The 20,047-nt window shown below is 49.4% G+C and overlaps 1 protein-coding gene across 1 annotated transcript; it reads right to left on the bottom strand.

Moving 5' to 3' along the window:
- Positions 1-2,706: 2,706 nt before the first annotated feature.
- Positions 2,707-14,411, bottom strand: DSTN (destrin, actin depolymerizing factor). Its single transcript, XM_041489354.1, has 4 exons — positions 14,201-14,411; positions 5,475-5,782; positions 5,159-5,235; positions 2,707-4,060 (listed from the first exon to the last, which is right to left on the bottom strand). Exons 1-4 carry the CDS (start codon positions 14,201-14,203, stop codon positions 3,951-3,953), a joined length of 498 nt encoding a protein of 165 aa, XP_041345288.1. The 5' UTR covers positions 14,204-14,411; the 3' UTR covers positions 2,707-3,950.
- Positions 14,412-20,047: the final 5,636 nt, after the last annotated feature.

Raw genomic sequence — 20,047 nt, 5'->3', positions numbered from 1 at the left:
CGAGGGAATGCCTGCCTTGTGTCAGGATTGCACAAAACCCCCACCCAACCCAGAGGCAGGAGGGAGCTGTGCAGCTTGGCAGGGTGGCGCTCACCCCAGGAGCCACGGGAGGAAGGGCCCCGCAGCCGCAGGTGCCGGGAAGTGACGCGGTTCCTTTGGTTTTGCAGTTTTTTTTTTTTGCTTTTGCAACAATTCTTTCCTTTATTGTGAGCTGCTGTGCACAGACAGCAGACAGCCAGGCCTGCCCACAGAAGCAGTAGGAGACCCCAGCACAGCCAGTGCAGGAAGGGCAGTCGGTGCTCCAAGGGCAGCACGGAGCAGGTTGGCTCCAGTGGGGCTCCAAAGGCTGCCCCAGAGCAGGTCCAGTGTCCCCAGCCCCAGGGCACACGATGCCCTTCTGGCACACAACACCCAGCTGGCTGTTCTAGGAACACAGCAAAGAACTGTTCTTGTGAAGCAAAGCAGAAATAAAATAACTCCTTTTGGGGAAAGACTTTTGGACTTTTTTACACCTGGAATGGTAATGTTGCCATGTTTTAATTCCCTTGGCACCTTGATGGAAGGGGAAGGACATCCTGAGGGGCCAGGAGAAAGCCACACCTTGCCCAAGAGCAGACGGAGCTGAGGCCTGGCCAGCCCCTGCTTTGCCCACAGCTGGTGGGATTTTGCCATATTCCCCCCCAGAGTCACCTCCTTTCCTCCAGGAGACACCCAGGCTTGGTGCTTGCCAAGCCATGACTCAGAGCACCCCAGCACTGCAGGCAGGTACCTTCATTGATAAAGATCAAGAAGTTGCTCAGCTGGAGTGACTTGGAATAAGAACTCTGGATCCTTCTGCTGATTCAGCCATGCCTGGAATTACCTTTCAGCCTGGGTACCTGGGCTTATCAAGGCACAGTTGAAGACACTCAGTTTAATCCTCCTTGTAAATTACATTTACACTGCCTGCTGTTTACACTTAGGCTTGAATTATCAGTCTCCATTTCCTGTTCTCATCTTCTCACAGGCCAAATGGACAAAATACGGCTTTCAGGAAACCACTGCCTGCATGTGTACTTCAATATGTTCACACTACCTGAGCAAGTCCTGCTGAGCCTGTGTGACTGAGCTGCCTCCCTCACCTGAACTCCTTCACCTTTTTCCTCATGTGCTGGTTAGGAAGTGATTTCCCCCACCAGCAACCAGCCAAGTTATAGGAAGCATTCATCATGTTGTCTCTCCCTTCTTGTCTTGTCTTCTCAGAAGGTCAGGGTGATTTGAGAGAAATCTTAAGAAGTCACAAGAGTTTCATCCCCTCAAAAAGCAGAACAACCCTGAGAGGAGAAGTTTGGCCAGCAAACCCCACCATGTGGACAAGCCCACAGCACCGTAGCTCTGATGATTAAGAGTTACTGTTAGTTCTGGAGCACAAGGATCAATATACTTTGGGACTTCTTGTGAGGGTCCTAAAAGCTCTCAAATGGGCTGAAGCTATAGCACCACACCCAGCCAAGGCCCAAAGTGTCACCTCTTATCTGGGACTAAGGTACTTTGAACCCAAGTCCTTGATCCAAGGGCTTTCACATTGTGGGAAATGCTCTCCTACCTTAGAGGTCTGACATCCTTCCTCTTTTGCAGTGTCTCCTGCTCAATTTTCTGACCAAGGAAGGAAATCTCAGACAGAAGTGACCACAGCATCACCTGGGCTAGATAAAGATGCCTGCAGCCTGGAGGCACCAGCTATCAGCTGGATCTGGGCTAGGAGTTGCCTGTTTGTCAGGCAGCACCACTCCCAGTGTGTCACACTGGTTTCCTTATCTCCAGGTGGACTTTGGACAGAGATCAGTACTGCAGACACCCGGGCAAGGAGGAGCTGTTTATGAGGATCATTACACACTTGGGTGAGGCCCCACTTGACTGATAGGATAGAAGCCCCAGCAGAATCCAGGCCAGTTTGCTTTGCTCAGTATCAGGAAGCTGCACTCCAGTGGGTCCCTTTGCATCAGAAAACCTTGAGCTCGCAGCCCTGTGACCCGCGTGGGTGCCAAGTCAGAGCAGTCAGTCAATGCCTGTCTTTAATGAAGGGTTTTAAGCACTCAGCCTGGCCAGAGCGGGCACAGGCTGAGTTAGGTAATGGCCTGTTACTGCCCTGGCCCCCAGACACAGCAGCAGCACAGCCAGGCACTGCTCTCTCAGGAGCTGAGGGGACACAGCAGCTTTCTGTCCCTGCACAGCTGGGAACAGCTCAGGGAGGAAGGGCCATCCTGTGACTGCCCTGGCTCCATGGGCCTGGCCAGAGAAAGCTCCCTCAGTCCTCACAGGGAAGGCAATGCAGAACAACCAACACATGGCTGGGCTCCTGCTGCTCAGGCTGCAAACAGGGAGATGGCTCCCAGGACAGCCCTCAGCCAATGGGAATTTGGGCCCAAAGCCTAAAGGCAGAGAGAGGTGCTGTTTGGGAGATGGAGCCTGCAGCAAACAGGGGGATGCAGAGCCAAAGAGGGGAACACACTGCAGAGACAAACCTGCTTTACCCCCAGACCCCTCCAGCTTCACCAGCTCTTCCTTCCAGCCTCTTTCCCCCCATTCCTGCTCCCCAGAGCAGAGCAGGGCAGTTGCTGCAGAAGGCACAGCAGCTCCCTAAGTGCTTACCCAGATCCAGCAGTGCCAGCCCCCTGCAGGAGGGCTGATCCCGAGGCTGGAGAGCAATCAGTCACTGACCCAGGGGAGGGAAAGCCCATTTATTTAGGCTGTTCAAATTTGGCACGCACAGAACATATCACAGTAATGCACTGGAGGCTAAGGGTTTTGGTTTTTTTTTTCTTTTTCTCTACAGACATACAAGAAAACTCTATGCAACTCCCATGTACACATTACACAAAGGAAACAGCTTTAATCAACCACTGATGAAACATGGAAGCTTTTAAGATCTCTGTAGCTGGCACAGGAATGTTCTCTACCCCCCATACAAAAGGCATTTCAGGTCAAACTTTCTAGTAGGTGATATTACCATGCATTTCTACAGAATTAAAGAAGCTAACAGACAAAAAGCCCAGATCAAGCCATATTAGTCAGGCTGATTGGTTCTACTAAGTTAAATCAATAGTTATTATGGACAAATGGACCAAGTGACCAAAGACTGGGGCTGAAAATACCATTTTTAAAGTTGTGGTTCCTTTTCATTTTACTACCCATAACTGGAGAGCTCTGATATAAGAATCTGTATTTATAAAAGCCTTAGAAGCATCTGATCCACTAGTAAGTGTATATTGGAGAAAGGCAGTTCTAAATTAAACTGTGTCAACAGAAAAAGCAATTGCTATAGAATCACTCAGGAGGAAAGAGACCTCAAGACACTTCATAACAAGAAAATTGAACCTACAGAACAAGTGAACCTTTAAATATTATTACTGCACTGTGAGTTTACAAGAGAGTGGATTAGGACTACTTCTCCAGAAAAAAAGTGTGTCTGTTTTATGTCTAGCTTCATAACTAGGCTTTTTTAGTACAGCTCTGCAACTGCAAGCACCAAGAATTTAACCCAATTTTGGTGCTCACAGGTTGTTTCAGCTGAAGTTAAACTACAGGTCTTAAGTTTTGTCTTAAATGGTTACAAGGGAAAGTTTTTAAATTTTGCTTGTTACTACTTGGAAAAGCAAGAACAGGAACCAGATCATTCTCACCTCTCCACCTTTCATGATATACTGCTCAAATTTTTAGAGACCTTTAGTGTTAATCCACTGGGGACAGTACTGGGCTGGACAACCAATGCAAATATTAATACACCAAGATAAATCCTTAATTTGATTTATTTAGGGTCATTTTTACATACGAGCTACATCTCCAAAATCTACTTTATTCTACAAGACAGCTTCCCTACTGTTAGTGAAACCCTTGCCTAAAATGTTTGCTTTATATAACTGATCTATTAAAACATGGAATGCTTGTAGAGTTGTGGCACTGTATGACATCTACACGGGACTTCCTTCAAAAGCTACGACTAGGGAGCCTCCTAGCTTCTCAGCAATGCAAGCTCGGTTCAGGTCCTCTGGCCCATTTGCTTGGCATTCATGCTTTATGCCTAAAAAAAGAGGCAAAACACTCAATAATGCAGTATTTCAACATGCTGGTAAGCAATCAAAGAAACATACCTGGTAGTAATATTAGAAGAAGCAATCCAGTCACTCAAGCAGACAAGTCCTGCCTTAGCTTAGGGAATTTGATGGTTTTTCCCTGACATGTCCCAGGAGACATCTGGCTGCACACCAAATGTCACTGAAGGGACACGAAGGCAGAAATTTGTCACTAGCTCAGTGCTCAGGCTGTTGGCCTTTCACAGCAGGCTCTTAGAGCAAATCCCTCATTTCTTGTGCTGCCCTGGATACAGCAGGGGAGGGAGCTCCAGGCAAGCACATGGAGTGGGCTCACTCAGCTCCCGTTGCCTCTGCAGAGGTGGCTGAAAGCACCACACTGCAAACCTGAGAGGCAGAGACTGGGAGCTGGGCTACCCAACCAACATTGCTTTCTTTTCCTTTTTAAGGCTGGAGAGCCCAACCCATGTCTGCCTTATATGGTGAAAAGCATAATTTCCTTGGGATTTGTTTTTCTCAAAATTCCACATGTGCAGCACACAACATTTTCCCATAGCAGTTCCAGTCCCTGGGCAAGCCATCCTGTGAAGGCTGGCACTGCTGCACAAAGATCCTGTCAGTCTTGCACAGTGCAAGATTTTGGCCCAGTGTGGCCTGAGGAGCTGAAGAGTGCTACCTGGCTATCAGCCAGACTCGCTTACTACAGCATAGTAAGTTTATGAGACTGCATTTTAACAGACACAGGGATGAAAGTGCTCTGCCACTGAGGCAGCTCTGCACAAAATCCAGTGTTGTGTTATGAACCTTATGGTTTCTAGCCTGTATGGTGCAGATGTGCTGCTCCATATGGTCCATCACACATTGCAAAACCTGCTCTTGTCCTGAGCACTGTCCTAGTGCCTCTGAAATTTTGCCAGATAATGTAAATTTGTGCCAGAGCTCATTTTAGCTCTGTCACATGACACTTCACTTCTCACTAGTATCTCAAAAAAACAACAACAAAAAACCCCCCAAAACCTGAACTAATTAAGCCTTGCTGTCTACTCCACGGACATAGCAGAGTTAGGAACATTAGTTGTATTACATACCTTGAAACTTCTTTTTGATTGCATCCTTGGAGCTTGCATAGATCATCTTACTTTTGAGAGGTGCTTGTTCTGGTGCCCTAGTGGGAGACACCACAGACAGTGAAATTAGTGACACTGATTATCCAGCCCAGACAGAAGCAGTATCCTACCCACCAGGGACAAGTGGAACTCTCATGGCTCCAGAATACAGACATCAGGCTGCCCAGTTCACTTTAAGCCTGCCATTTTCCCAGCCTGGGCAACACAAATGCTCAGAGACCTCACCCTCAGAGCTGGACTGCATGCTAGGAATGAGAGAGTTGGGAAGGTGGCTTACCACAAGAAAAACATCAGCTCTTCTTTTTTGGATTCCTTGGTCTCGAAGCTTGCATCATACAAGGCATAGCGGCAATCCTTCTCGGGAAGCATCTGCACAAAGTGCTTGAAAGGGTCGGTGACTGTCACTCCGACATCTCCCACCAGAATCTCTTTGCCTTCCTCCACAATAATGCACTTTTTGTCTGGACTGAGGCAGAAGATGACAGCCTTCTTCCTCTTCTTGATTTCCTCCGGCGTGGAGCACTTTCGCACTTTCATGTCGTAGAAGATACGGCACACCTCATCGGCCACTTGTACTCCGGAGGCCTGCAAAGACCACAGCAAACACCTTCAGCCTTCCACCCCTCATTTTCCCAGCTACGTTACGGCACTGCCTTAAATCCAAGGCTAAAAGACAATAGATTCTTGCAATAGTCACTTGTGGCATGAGAGTCTCATCAGAAAAGGCTGCAGCCCCTCTTTTCCAAAGCCAAGGAAAGAATCTGGAGTCTCGCTGCTGCCCACAGCTGGCTGCCAACCCAAAAACTATTCCAAAGAAGGCACAATCCCACTTACACCAGAACATTGTTTTGGGGGAGTTTTTCAGGCAAGCCAACCCCTTGTTCCCTGAGATTCAATTGTGGCAGATATTTTGGCATTACAGCAGCTTAATTTTCTTCCCCGTTTTAGGCTGGCTGGACAAGCCCACAAGGATCTTCTGTTCAAAGTTTCCCAGCCATTTCCAGCATGCTTGCTAGGAGCTTTAGGAATAGAGGTAAAACTGGCCAAATTCCATACCTGTCACATGGAATTAGTTTAGAGATCAAGGGAAAAGTAGTGGGGTACTGGGATTGCAGTGGTAGTTTTTAGCTGAACAAACCAACTTCGGGAAGTTGCTCTCAATTCAGTATTTCAAACAGAGAATTTGCAAGTCTTAACAGTTAAAGTCTCTTCTTTTCAGCACCTACTCCAGCAGTTTTTAAAGCAATATTTCTCCACCACCTTGGAGTCAGCTGGGAAATTGTAGTGAGTGGTATTGCATTCCCCTGTGTAAGCTGGAACAAGAGGTGCACATGCAGCATTATCAACCTGATGTTAAAGGCAGCTGCACAGAATAAAGAGGACAAGACCTAGCAAGAATGACAGAAGCCTGAACTGCATTTTCAGTCTGATGCTTTCCTGGGAGTAAGACAGAAAAAAAAAAAGAGTGGGAAGTAGAAACATTTACATTTGAGTTTTGTTCTGAGACTGCACCAAGTTGGAGAGTTTAAAAGCAGCTGTGCAAGAGTGAATACTGCAAATGTGGGAAGCCAGCAGGCACTGCTGGAAGGACATCATGGCCACAGCAGTAAAGACCAAATTGAAGCCTGTCCAGTACTGAACAACTCTATCTGTTCAAAATGCTACACACAGGATAAACAATGAGATTCCTTTAGAATCCTGCTTCCTCCCTCACTGCTTTTTTGTCTTCCAAATTCAAATGACATTACTCACATCCATCTATCAGAAGGAAAACTGCCTTCCTCCCTCAGTGTAAACCACGACACGTCACTGCTGTAAGCACAGTCAGCAGTACCAACAGTCGGGTACAGCAGGTGAGACTCTCAAATGAAAAAGGCTAAAGGCTGTTCTTAATTTTTTTTTAACTTCTCTTCAGCCCCAAAATGTGAGCTCAAGGGATTTCTTTTGCATTTTGAAGGAACAGCAGAGTTCAGCTGCAAAACCAGGGAGACAGAGGTGCAGGGGACCTGCTCAGTGCTCAGGCTGTCCTTGAAGGATGGTTATGGAATGGACACCTGCTTTAATGTGTGGGGGTTTTTTAAAGCCTTGATTAGTGCCTGCCACAGAGGACCTCAGATAAGCTCAGATTCTCCTCTTTCTACCAACATCCCTCCTCCTGTAACCCTGGGTGGCTGGCATAGCCAGCTAACCCAGTGAGGAGAGGTGGCACAGCTGGCAGAATCTATTGCCATGGAGTTTGGTATCTAGAGCTCCCAAGTGCTGGTCACAGAAAACCAGGACAATCTCATACATCAGCAATCTGAGACAGCTTTTCTTTAGGGTGGAGAGCAGTGCTTTCTCAGGGTTTACCTAAACACAATGGGATCTCCCTCTAGATTTACAATGCATGCCCAGTCTCTTAAGTGGTAACCTGTGAAGAACTGCTTGCACTTACTGGGGGACAGAAGAAGAGCAATTCAGTCACCCTGCCTCAGCTGTGTGGCAGGCAGCCATCCCTCTGCCTATCACCAATAAGGTGAGGAAAGTACATGGAGAAAGCCAATTTCAGGACAAATTCAAGCTACAGTGCAAACACGGACTCAGAGTGACTCATTCTGGTGTCACCTCCTCCATACAGAGATGCTGCCCTTTGTCAGAGTGTGACTGAGAGCTAATGAGGAATAAAGGTCTTTCTCCTCCTGACCCTGTGCTTGGTGTGGGCAAAAGCCTCTTTGGGAAGACTCTAAATAACACAAAGTTAACCTAATAAAGCAATCAGCGCAGCAACTACAGGTATTTCATCATTCACTTAGGACAAATCCATAGTGAATTCAAGAGAAGCCTTTTCCTCCTCGAGGTTTATTTTCTAACTAATGGTACCTCAGTAGCTGGCAATGGGTAGCAACACTCAGGTTTTAGTCAAAAGCCCTTCAAGGTTCTGAACTGCCATGGAAATGAGGCTATTTATAATGAAAAAGCAGTACATGTCACCTTCCTCTACCTTTGTCAATTCTTGAGCTTTGCTCGAACACTACAACAAATAATTCATGTTAACTTTGAAAGCACAGGTTAATGCTCAGCTTAGAGCCAAAAGCAGCAGCAACAGAGCTGCAGGTTGATGCAAACTGTGCAGTCATGTGCATTTGCTTGTGCTACTACACAGCCAGAAACATGCCTCCAAGTCAGGAGACAAGTTGTTGCTTTAAAAAGAATCTGAATACTGCTGGCAGGTCAGTTCAGATTCCAAAAAAGCATAAAGTATTTAGTCTGAACACTCAAAATTCAGCCGATAACTGGGACTGACCAGAAGCTGAAGGGACAATAGTGACAACTGTATTTTTTTTAGCTTTCCAAAGCAAAAGGCTGTCAGTAGCTGGTGCTACTCCTTTTCACAGCTGCTGTACAACCCCTGGATTCATCACACAAGCTGACCTTAGCAGCCATTGTGTTGCCAGGGACAATGCAGATTTGTTCCATCTGAGAACACCCTATAGCTGTGTTACAGTACGGGCTGAGATGAGACAGTGCAACAAACCAATTCCCTCCAAAAACAGGATCTACTGTCGTAACTGCAGGGCTCCCTCTTCAACCCTGGGCCTGTACCAGCCACAAATGGCTTCACAAGCATACTTAAAAAGGAAAAAAACTCAAACCCCAGGCAGCTTTTGTTTTGAGGTAGCTGCAACCACTCTGTGTAGAACAGCAACAGGATGACTGCTAAGAGCACTGGAACAAGGAGAAATTCCAGACTCTAAATACATGTCCTCAAGCGACATTTTAACCTCGTGTCTGCTGCCTTGTCCAGAAGAAGAGCTGGTGAGAAGCCTCCACCCTCCCAGTAATGACAGAGTAAACACTTGTTAGTCTGGATTTTCCCTCTTTGGCCAGATATGGCTCTGCTCAGAGGATGCAATACAGCACATTGGTTATTATTTTGTGCATTGTGGCTTGAATGCTGCAGAGCTCCAGCACCCAGCCTGGTCCTGTTTCTTTTCCAGGATGGAAGTTACCCAGCTCTGGACTGGCACATGGGGGCTGGTTCAGTGAGCAGCACATACTGCAGGCACTTGTGGGATCGTGACCATCAGCCAGCTGGTGACATTTCACTGTAGGGGACAGACCCTTAATTGCAACAAGGCAGCAGCAAGCAGGCAAGCCACCTAATTACCAGATGGGAAAACGATGCCAGGACAGCACATTCAGGGAAGAAGAGACAGAACAAGTTTCTCTGAGGCAATCAGCACAACTGAGTTGTCCCCCAGCACGTCCATGCAGCTGCTGCAGACACAGCACATGCTGGGGGCTGAGCCCCTCACCCATTATCCCGTGGCACTTCTGGCCGTGTCCCCACTGGATGTCACACAGCCTGCTGCAGGCACCTGAGGCAGGGACTGCATTCACTGCCTTGTCAGCAGGCTCTGCAGGAACACAGCAGCTCTTGTTCAGAGCCTCGCTCTTGCCTGAAGTGCAAAGCTCTGCACAAGTCCTGGGAGAGCACAATGCCCTCCCTCCACCACGCAGCCCTAAGAGGGAGCCTTCTGTTCAGCAAGCTTCCAACTGCAGGAACCAGACCCAGCTGCCTCCACCAAGAGCTCCCAACATTTTGCTTCCATTGCCAAGTAGCCAAACTGAAATTTAATCTAAACTGGGGAAGACTGAAGAATAAGCCAAAGCTTTCTCAAGGAAATCCTCACAAACACAACAGCCATTTCAGGAGTGAGAGACATGACAGACACCTGATAAACTAAAACACAACTCTGACACAATGAAATTCAACTTCACTTTTGTTAGGAAGTGAATACTGTGAGCACCAGTGTTTTTCTTGAATACTTAAAATATTTTACCTAAGAAGAGTCTTTGTTTTCCTCAACTCTAAGACAGCTAAGACCTTAAACTAATGACTTAGTTTGCCTCAAGACAAGTTTGAAGGGCTAAATTTGAGTTTAAGTCTTGAGAATGTCACTGTTGGTTTTCCCTCCCGTGATTAGAGCCCAAGAACTCTCCATAGTGGTGCCTGGGCATGCATTATCTCCAGAGACATTCCAAGATACAGTTCTTGACTTGTTTTGTCTGGGAACCAGTCACAAACATTGTACACATCAGGGTGAACTATCCACAGCTACTCAAGTGGAAACTTTTGCTTCTTGGAAAAGCATCATCAATTTTTTCCAGAATCTGACACCAAGAATGTATTAAAGCACGCCTTGTTTAATTGCAAGGGCAGATGTGAGAACACTGTGCTCCCATGTTTGCTGGTCACATTACTGGCATGTATTTGGTTCTTAGTTTCTTCAGCAAACCCTGTTTCCCCCATGCCTGGCTTACCCACCCTCCTATCTACCTCTGAAATTCCCTGCCAGAGCTGCCTGTGGAGCCATGTGGCATTTCCCTCTGACTCACTAATGTGTCATAGTACATCCCTGCAATAAATACATTTTCAATTAAACCTATTTCCACCCAATTGGTCCGGGACAGCACCCTTCAGGAACAGAGCTGTCCCCTGCACTGCCACACAATGGAATGTCCTGGGCCATCACCAGCAACCTGAGAGGAAAACTAAGCCAAGGTAGTTGTGGGAGCACTCAGCAGAAAGGGAGAGCAACAGTCTGGCTGAAAGAAAGTTTTGCCGAATGAGGCCTCTGGAAAGGTGTCACCCAAGGCCGACAAGCCAACTGAAAATGTAGGCAGTCAAAACCGTAAAGACATTAAATACTGCTTGGCTTTCAGTCTGTCATCGGAGCACTCAAGAAAACACATCTGATGTTAACATCCCCACTGTACTGAGCATGAATGGCAGCAATGCAAGGAGGACATGCAAGGAGCAGCTACTTTAACTTCATCTCAGGGACCAGCAGCAGTGTGGGAACACCAGTGACTTCAGGAGTCTGGAAAAGCCCACATTCCCTGCTTCCCTACAGCCGGACAGAGAGACTCCTCCATTTACAGGGGACAGCCTGTACATCTGAAAGGCCAAGGTTTCAACTGTGATCTGAAGCCTGACAGGAAACAGAACTAACAGCCTTTTACTACTGTTGTATAAGAGGCCATTATTTGCACACCATAAACCAGCCAGAAGTACAGAGTCATCTGCATATCACTTGCAGAAATATCTTGCCAGCTAGACTCAAGTTTTTATTTTGCATTATTTGGTCTCTTTCGGCAGGGGGAAGGTGTGCAGGAAAGAACTGAAACTCTATTCAGCTTTCATTCCCCCCCACCAAGAAGAAATGTTATTGACAAGACAAGAAGAAATGAGTAGGAAAGCAATTATTAAATTATTAAAAAAACCAAAAAAACAAAAAACAAAACAAAAAAAAAACCCAACCAAACAAACAAGGAAAAAACTATCCTTCGAATTCCTGAAGGTCATTTCTTCTGTTTTTAGCCAAAGAGGAAGTTATCTCCTTCTCTGAGCCACCATGAAGTTCACTTCCAATTTAATTATCAAGGTAGGCAGAACAAGCAATACCCACAAAAGGCAATCCCAGCAACAGTACTGAAAAACAGGAAATGCAGTGGCCAGGAGCAGCAGGGCAGAAGTTTTGAGCAGCACCCATTCCTGTGTTGAAATATAAGTTTTTAAGGTAATGCTGGTGTGTAACAGGACTCTTGCAGAAAATCAAAGCTTCTCAGAAACACATTCAGCACACAAATCAGCCGTTATGAGCCTAAATGCCTATAAGGATTTTCTTGTGGCACTCCAGGCACCTACACCAACCTAAAGCTTAAATGCCACCCTCAAAATCAGGCTTTGAAGGCCAGCTCCCGGCATCCCTGATACTTGTTACTGAGGGATCCTCCTCTCCCGAGGAGACTGCTGTGAATACTGAACAACCAGGTGAGGCAAAGGCCGAGAACAGCTTCACAAGCAAGTCCTAGTTGTAGTCAGGCTCTCGCACTCGGGATTGCTTAGGTCAGCCCTTGCACCCAGCAGGAGCCTCTTGACAGTGATTCTGCCAAGGCGAGTAGGAACATGCCAGACATCAACAGCACCAATTGTCATGAGGCTGTTATCTTGTATGTGAGGCATATGTACCTTGTAATTACACAGATCTGGGAATAGCACTGACTAACAACCAAGAAAAATCATTTGCACGGTACTCCAAAGACCTTGGACTCATTTAATCCAGTAGCAAAGAAACTGAACATTGTGGCCAGACACAAAAGCTGAAAATCCAAGCTCTTTTGATAGCAAAGGATGCCCTCCTGCTGGCACTACCATACTTTGCCAGAAGGCTTCCACTCTGCCCAAAACCAAGTTCATTTGGAGCCTCTCAAAAAAGCCAACCTAAACCCTGTTGCAAAAAGGAGATCACTATGAGAAATAGTAGTTTTGACTGACTTGGGAATTCCCTGGTTCCAAAGCAAGATGAAGGCTGACATGCTGAGTAGTCACACTTAACTAGGTTTGCATACTGCAGAGGTGGTAGCTGGCTTGTTGAGACAAGCCTCTTTTAAACAAGAGCTGCGAGTCTCATCAGACTTTTTAGCAGCTTCATCTGCAACTCCCATCAGTTCTGCTCCATGCTGCAGACCAGCCACAGATGCTCCAGCTTGGGTGCTGGAGAACACAGGGACATTAGTGGTACATCCTGTCTGCCAGCCCTACTGACCAAAAATTTATTTCCCGGATATACCACATGTTCAGTGAACTACTAGTAAATACCAAGGGAAGGCCTCAATATTTAACACCTCTAATACAGGTAAATAACCCAGGCAAGTATGTGCTGCTGGACAAGTGCTTGTGCATGACTCAAGCAAAAACGACAGCAGTTAAAACTGCATGAGCTAATAACTGAGGCAAATTTAACTCCATCTCCTGAGTTAAACCGGGATGCAAACTCTGAGCACGGGCAAAGCAAACAGAATGAGCCACCATGAAACTGAACGCGCGTTTGGGCTATTCTGTCCCATTTATGCAAGGAGAGCCCTAACACTTTTTCCTTTTGAAAGCCAGGAAACACAAGCAAATCGGTGCGGATCCTTAATACTTTTTTGTTTGCTTCCAGCGTTATGCTTTGGATAAATGTTTTCAGCACTGTCCGGAGAAGCAAAACAGAAAAAAAAAAAAAAAAACCCAAAAAAAACCCCAAGTCCTTGCAGCAACTACCTCAAAATTTCAGCTTCCTCGAGCGGCCGCTGCGGCACCCTGTTTTTTACAATCCGCGATTCCCCTCCGCGGGTTCCGCTTCCCCCTTTTGTCCGCCACCAGCGCTGCGGGCTCCGGCCGGGCCCGGCTGCGGGGGGCTCGGGCCGGCCCTGGGAGGGCCCGTGCTGGCCCCGGCTGCCCGCGGAGCCGCCGCCGGTTTCTAGGCCAGGCCCGGACCCCCGGGCCGTGGGAATATGGCTCCCGCCGGGACCGAGGCGGCGGCCGCGCTTCCTCCAGAACAGGGCAGCCCCCGGCCACGGGGGAAGGGCGGGCTCCCACCAACACCGCCCGGTGCCTTCCAGCGAGGCTGCGGCGCCCTCCCGCCCAGCCCCTGGCGGGGAGCGGCGGGGGCGCCGCCGCCCCGTCCCCTCCCGGCCGCGCCCTGCGGCGCGGGGAGCTGCCGCGCACAGCCCCTCACCCCCCCACGGCCTTTTCCCGCCGCGCCCTCGCTCCTCACCAACCCCCCCTCCCAGGGCCGAATGGACGCGCCCGCCCCCAGCGCCTGTGTGCGACGCGGAGCGTACCACTACCTTACGGTGGGGGGGGGAGGGAAAGGAGGGAGGACAGTTCCATCGCTTCGAGGCGGGGTGGGAGTAACCTTCCGCCGCCTCATGGCGGGATGGGGGCGGGGGGGAAGGGAGGAGAACGGATCCGCCGCGTCAAGTTCAAAGGCGAACGGGAAGGACCGGGAGAAAGGGAAGGAGAAGAAAAAGGGGGCACGATATTGCCAGGCACAGCGGCGCCGCCAGCCAGAGCGCCGGCCGGGATGCGGCGGGCGGTACCGCCGCCCCCCTCCCCCCTTTTTCCCCCAGGGGTGAAGGCGGAGGCGGGAGACGGAGAAGCCAAAGGCCCCTCCGGCGGCGCGCGGTGCCTACCATGGCGTCGGCGGGGCGCGGCGGGCGGGCGGCGGAGCGCGGTGCGGCGGCGGCGGCTCCCTCGGCTGTCTGGGCGCGGCGCGGGCTCCGGCGGCAGGAAGAGAAGCTGCGAGGGCGCGAGCCGGGCGGAAGCGCTGCCGACGTCACGGCCGCCGTGCCCGGAGGAGGAGGAAGCGGTTGCTATGGCGGGAGCCCCGCGTGGCGACGCCCCAGCCCCGTGCGCACGCGCGAGCGGGGCGAGGGGCGGGAACCTCGTCGCCAGGCAGGGCCCCGCCCTGCAGAGTTAACCAATCAGAGGGATACTCAGGGTGATTGATATGCCAGCCGGCCAATGGCGAGAGCGCTCAGCCGGGTGGGCGGGATTACCTGCACCAAGGTGTGCCGGGTGGGGTGCGGGGACGATCCTGAGGGCAGAGCTGGGGGGCTCGGGGATCCTGAGGGAGAGCGCGGGGGGCACGAGCAGGATTGGGGCTGCTGGGAGCGCGGATGGAACGGACTGGGGCGGGCGTGAGGGGAGCAGGGAGCGGCCGAGGCCGTGGGGCGGGCGGGCGGGGAGCCTGCGGGAGGAGGCGGCCGCAGCAGCCGGAGCGGCGAGGGGCGGGCAGCCGGGCGGAAGTGTGGGAGTTTTCTTTTTTTTTTTTTTCTTTTTTTTTCTCTTCCTCGGAGGGTTTTTCACTACCTACTTTGGTGCGATCTCAGGCAGGCGGTGCTGATTGGCTCGGGCTGCTGCGGCAGAGCCCGGCGCTTCCCGCCGGCACCCGCGCATCCCGGATCCCGGCGCTGCTTCATCCCGGCGGCACAAACAACGAGCGGGTTTGTCCTCGGAACAAAGGCGGCCCTGAGGAAACGCTGCTGCCGAGGCCGGGCCGCTCCGAGAAGTTGCTGGTCCGTGTTCATGGCAGTCCTGCTCGCCCTGACGAAAATACTCATTCCTTAATGTTTCTGGCGAGGTTCGGGCTGCTTGTAATCAGAGCACAAAGGCATCTGCTGATGGTACAAAATGTATAGAAAGTTAGGGCTTTATCACCGAATCCTGGCTGCAGTGATGCTCCCGGCTTGAGTGGATGAGCAAAAAGCCCCCAGCATCAAAAGCTTATTTGTTGAGTATGTGCCTTCCTGTAAGAAGGAAACAAAAACAAGACTCGATGGTGGCGTTTTCAGGCCTGGGGTGTGAGGGAACAATACTTCATTACAACTACCATGAAACCACTATTAAAGGTGTGAGCAATGCTTACACACCTTACAGTTTTCATCCATATTGCTGTTCTATTTAAAAGGGTTTAATTTTTATTTGATTTATCTCCTGTTTTGAGGCTACCTCAGTAGATGCTCTTTGTAGATGTTTTTAGGCCTGTTCACGAGGGAGAAGTTGCTGCAGGACCGCATGCTGAAGATGGGTACATTGAAAAAGCCATCCTGTTTCATTAGGCTCTGGTGCTGGGTCACTTACTCCTGCCAGGGTTTCCTTTTTTGCAAAAGCTCTTGCATCAGATTTGTAATGAAACTAGCAAAAAGGCCTACCAGCACAACTCACACTTTAACTGGCCTGAGAGGACAGTTCTTCCCTAGGCCCCTTTCTGATACATTTAGTCAAGGAATGCTTAAATTTGACACCAAATCTTGACTTACTTTGGAAGTGTTAACAATAAATAAGCAGGGACGTGTTTGATATTATTTTTTCCCCTTTTGAAATGTAGTTCTAAAACAGGTCAGATAAAGTGCCTTTGTAGTCGGGAGAGCTTCATTCCTGTCAGTAAGTTTCTCTGGACAACTTCTGGTCCTGCCTCCTGCTGTGATTGTGGCTTGCAGAGGAAATCAAGGCAGTGGCGCTCAGAGCCGTGTGGCAGTGCCACAGCAGACCTCCATCTCTGGAGGTGGGTAGCAGAAACCTGGGGCAGCTGTGCTTTCTAGTCGTAATCGATGTGGGTAATTGGCCTGTTGCTGTTCCAGGCTTGCTCTTGGTGGATGGGTTTCACTCTGACAGAGGGGTACAGAAGTGAGACATCCTGGGGAGGAGGGGAGGCGATGATGCAAGGCCATGAGAACAGGGCTGGGGCTATTTCATGCTCTGTACTTATAAGGGCAAATGAGGTGGAACTGGCCTCTTGGCTCAGTCTGCTCAGAGGTGGTTTTGGAAACGTTGCAGTAGGTTGAGAAAGTATCTAACCGGTTAAAGGAAATTCAGCAGGGACAAGAACTCCTTCACCAGGAGAGTAAAACTCTCACTTTTAACCTGCCTCATGAGAAAGATGTGCCTGCTCTGAGAAGGGCACTCACTCACCAACAACCACAATGGCTTTTTGAAATGTTTAATTCCCCAGAAGACAAAACAGCATAGCCCACTGATGATAACGCGGATGTGGTGCCTTGAGGCAGGATCTGTGCACCAAAATACACAGACAAGTGTGGTCATGGTGGTACCAGCCTGCCTTAGCACAGGGCTCCACAGCCCTGCTGTTCCAGCACTGGGAGCTCCAGCCCTGCCCCAGAGCTGCCTGCTGGGCATTACCAGTGTGTATGGCACGGCTGGCAACCCCTGCTGCGTGCCAGTCCTGTGCTGCTGGTTCTGCAGGGAAAGGGAGCCTGCTTCTCCAGCCCTGTGCTGCTCCCTGACCTCACAGCCCTCTCCTCATGTGCCTTAAGCATCACCCTGACCCTTTGTAGCGCGGGGCTTCCCTCAGCCCACGCTTGCAGCAGGGTCCTGTCAAAGCTGTTCCGTAGCTCTTGCCTTGGTGCCTGAACCCAGGGGGATCTCCCTGGTTTTGGGAGGGCAGGAGGAAATGTTGTTTCTATTTCTGAGTTCCTCTCTATCACTGCCAGCCTTTGGATGGGACCAGGACCCGGGCAGAGGTGAGGAAGTTACTGCACTGACACCAACACCCCTGGCTTAGCGTGTTGCACGCGCTGTTACACCCTCTGGTGTGTGGTAAGCGAGGCTAAGGCTGCCTTGGGGTGAGACCCCTTTGTCCCCAGCCTCTCAGTGCAATGCGAGGTAGTCACAATGACAGACAGCAATTGCATGGTGGAGAAGAAGGGTTTTTTTTGTAGCTCTTCTGCTTTTCAACAGTGAACCAGCTTTGCCCTTTTTGTCCGTAGTGTTAGTGCTATAAATAATCTAGGCTGGAAGCTCAGGCTGTACATTTGGATGAACCATCATGAAAGGTGAATTCCCCTCCTGCTCTTAAGGCAAATGGTATTTCCAATCAGCCTGAAACTTCCCCTCCACACACACTGCCCCCCCAAAATCCATCCCTCAGCCAGGAAGGGACCCTGAGAGATTCCAGCAATCCTGTAGCTGGTGGTGACCACGTAGGTTCCTGTCAGAAACACCGGTGTGAGCTGCAGCTGGCAAATGTCTGCCCAATGAAAGATCGCTTCAAAATCCAGCATGGTCAATATAAAAAGTCACCCGTGGTCTCCATTTCCGAATGAGGCCCTACATCAACATAAACCTGAGATCAATACATCCACTTTGCTGACTCTGTAGCTTTCGAGATGGTGACTACTTGCTTACTTTATATGCCTCAGCTATTTGAACTCCCCCTCCCGTCCTCCAAGCTACTGACTCATTTCCTCCTCTAAAACCTTCCTTTTTTAGCCTTTCGCTCTGAAGTATTTAGTGTCTGTTTTGAGCTGCATGCTCCATGCCTTACTTAGGCAAACTCCTACATCAAAGCCCTGCAAGCCATGGTTTTGTACCATGGAAATCGTTTTGTTTTCCCTGATAGTTTCAGTCCTGAGGGGCAGCCTTGGCTACTGACTGTGCTCGTCGGCAAATTGCTGCTTTGCTGTTGGAAATCGGGGAGGCAGACAATCGGCAAAGCAGCTGGTGAGCTGAGGCTGCCGCTGCTTATGCTAATTGCTGTTGTCTCCCTCTCAGCCCCGCTTCCCCCATCTGCCTGCATCCACCTGCCGTCTTTTCATCCACTTTTACCCTGATGTCGCAGTTGGAGCAGGGATCACAGAGGCTCCGGTTTGGCTGAACAACCACAGAGCACCCAGACCCTGACTCTCTGTGGTGTCTGATGCCGCAAAGGAGCAGGCAGTGTCCCCTGGTGCACGGTGGTGACCCAGAGCTTTGGTCGTGGCTGATGGATGCTGCTGTAACAACACTAGCTGAGTGTGCCTGAAATACAGTGCCTTTTTCTCAGGGCTTGTGGAATATTGGCTCTCTGGTCTTGGCGTCGCAAGGATCAGCAAAGATAATTTTAGACAGGAACAGAAAGTCTCTGTAAACCTTACAGTCATAGCTATTTCACTGGCAGGAAAAAACCCGACAAGGAGCCCATGACTGTGCATTGCTGAAACATTCTGCTTAGCAGGTGCGCTGGAGTAAAAATGTAAAGGGAAATTTGGGGACAGGAGAATCTAAGGGTGATTTCCAGAAACTGCTGTGATGCTCCATCCCTTTTTTGAGGAGGTGGTGCAGCAGACAGGATGCAGGAACCAGAGCCTGGTGTTTGGTCCGAAGCCCTATCCTAGTCCATGGCGTGAGTCTGGACAAGCTGCTTTTCCCCTTTACATTAGTTTCCTGTTTTTGAAATGTTAACTTTGTTCCTGCTTTTTTGGTATTACAATTTGAGATTTAGTGCAGATCAGAGCTAGATGTTGCTTATCAATACTTCCTATTTTTACAGTAATGAAAAGGCTGTTCCTAAATTGCAACAGATGAATGCCAAAACTCGTATTCCCTTGAATTTGCTGTCAGCCTCCACAATTGCTGCAGGTTGCAATCCTTCTGACTTCTGCATGGTGAGAACTGCAGGCTATCAGCAACCAGACTAAAATTTGACCCTGTTTGCTACTGTAAAACTGGGTGAATTTTATCAGCCTCATCAGAATTGGTCTGGATTGAGTGGGATGGGGAAGTTAGCTCAGTGCTTCATTACCCCCGGGGCATTTTCTCCACTAGAAAGACAAAGGAGGAAATAACACAAGAAGGCAGCTCAGCAGTGGAACAGCTTCATGTTAATTTAAATAAGCAAGAATGTCATCAAGCTACTCTCCTACCTGGTTGTTTTTTTTTTTTTTTTTCCCTTTGGTTTTGTTGCCACTAGAACCTGTCTGAAATACTTTTTATGTGAGAATGGAATGCATCTTGCTCCAGAATCAGCTTAAGGGCTGGCCATTGCTCAGCTCTTGCTTAAATCCTCAAAACAGGCAATGTACAGACTTAAAATGATGTGTTTCCCTTGCACACACGGGAATTGAATCTTAAATCCCTGGCAGTCTGAGAAGGGAGGCTCGCGTTGAGCACAGCGAGGCCTTGAACCAGCGGGTAAAGCTTCAAGCAACATCCCCGCCTGCATGAGCCGAAGGCTTTGCAGCGTTCCCTGTGATTGTCACGGAGCTTTTGCCGTGACACAGGGCTGTGTGTGCAGTCCCTTTTACAGAGGGGGAGGGCTGAGCCAGAGAGGCTGCACGGCTCCCAGAGCCTCGGGCAGCAGCACATTTGTGCGAGTGTGGTGGTGAATCCTTCGCGGCCCTCACAGGGTAACACCCGACCCTTCGGGCCCTCTGCTCTGCGCGTGTAAGAAGATCCTGCTGCTACACTGAATGCGGCACGACTGCAGGCATTTCTTGGAGAATAAGCATTTTGTGGCTCATGTGGGCTTTGTTCCAGGTGTGGAGGTGGTTGCTGCTGATGCCATTAGTAATTGCTATCTGCAATGCCATTAATAATTATTTTATTTCCTGAATTAGTGAACCCTCACTCCTCGCACTCTGTAACCCAGACCGAAGGTTGTTGTAGCAGTTTAGTTTTCTTATGACAGGGTTTGTGTTCAGCTGCATCAGAATAATGAAACCTTTTGGAGGTGTGTTGCTCACGCAGGATGGCCCCTTGTT

Source organism: Pyrgilauda ruficollis, unplaced genomic scaffold (genome assembly GCF_017590135.1).
Source record: "Pyrgilauda ruficollis isolate IOZ18807 unplaced genomic scaffold, ASM1759013v1 scaffold93, whole genome shotgun sequence".
In the NCBI taxonomy this organism is placed as follows: Eukaryota; Metazoa; Chordata; class Aves; order Passeriformes; family Passeridae; genus Pyrgilauda; species Pyrgilauda ruficollis.
Note: the sequence above shows the minus strand (reverse complement) of the source record. Positions and strands in the feature narration are given on the sequence as shown.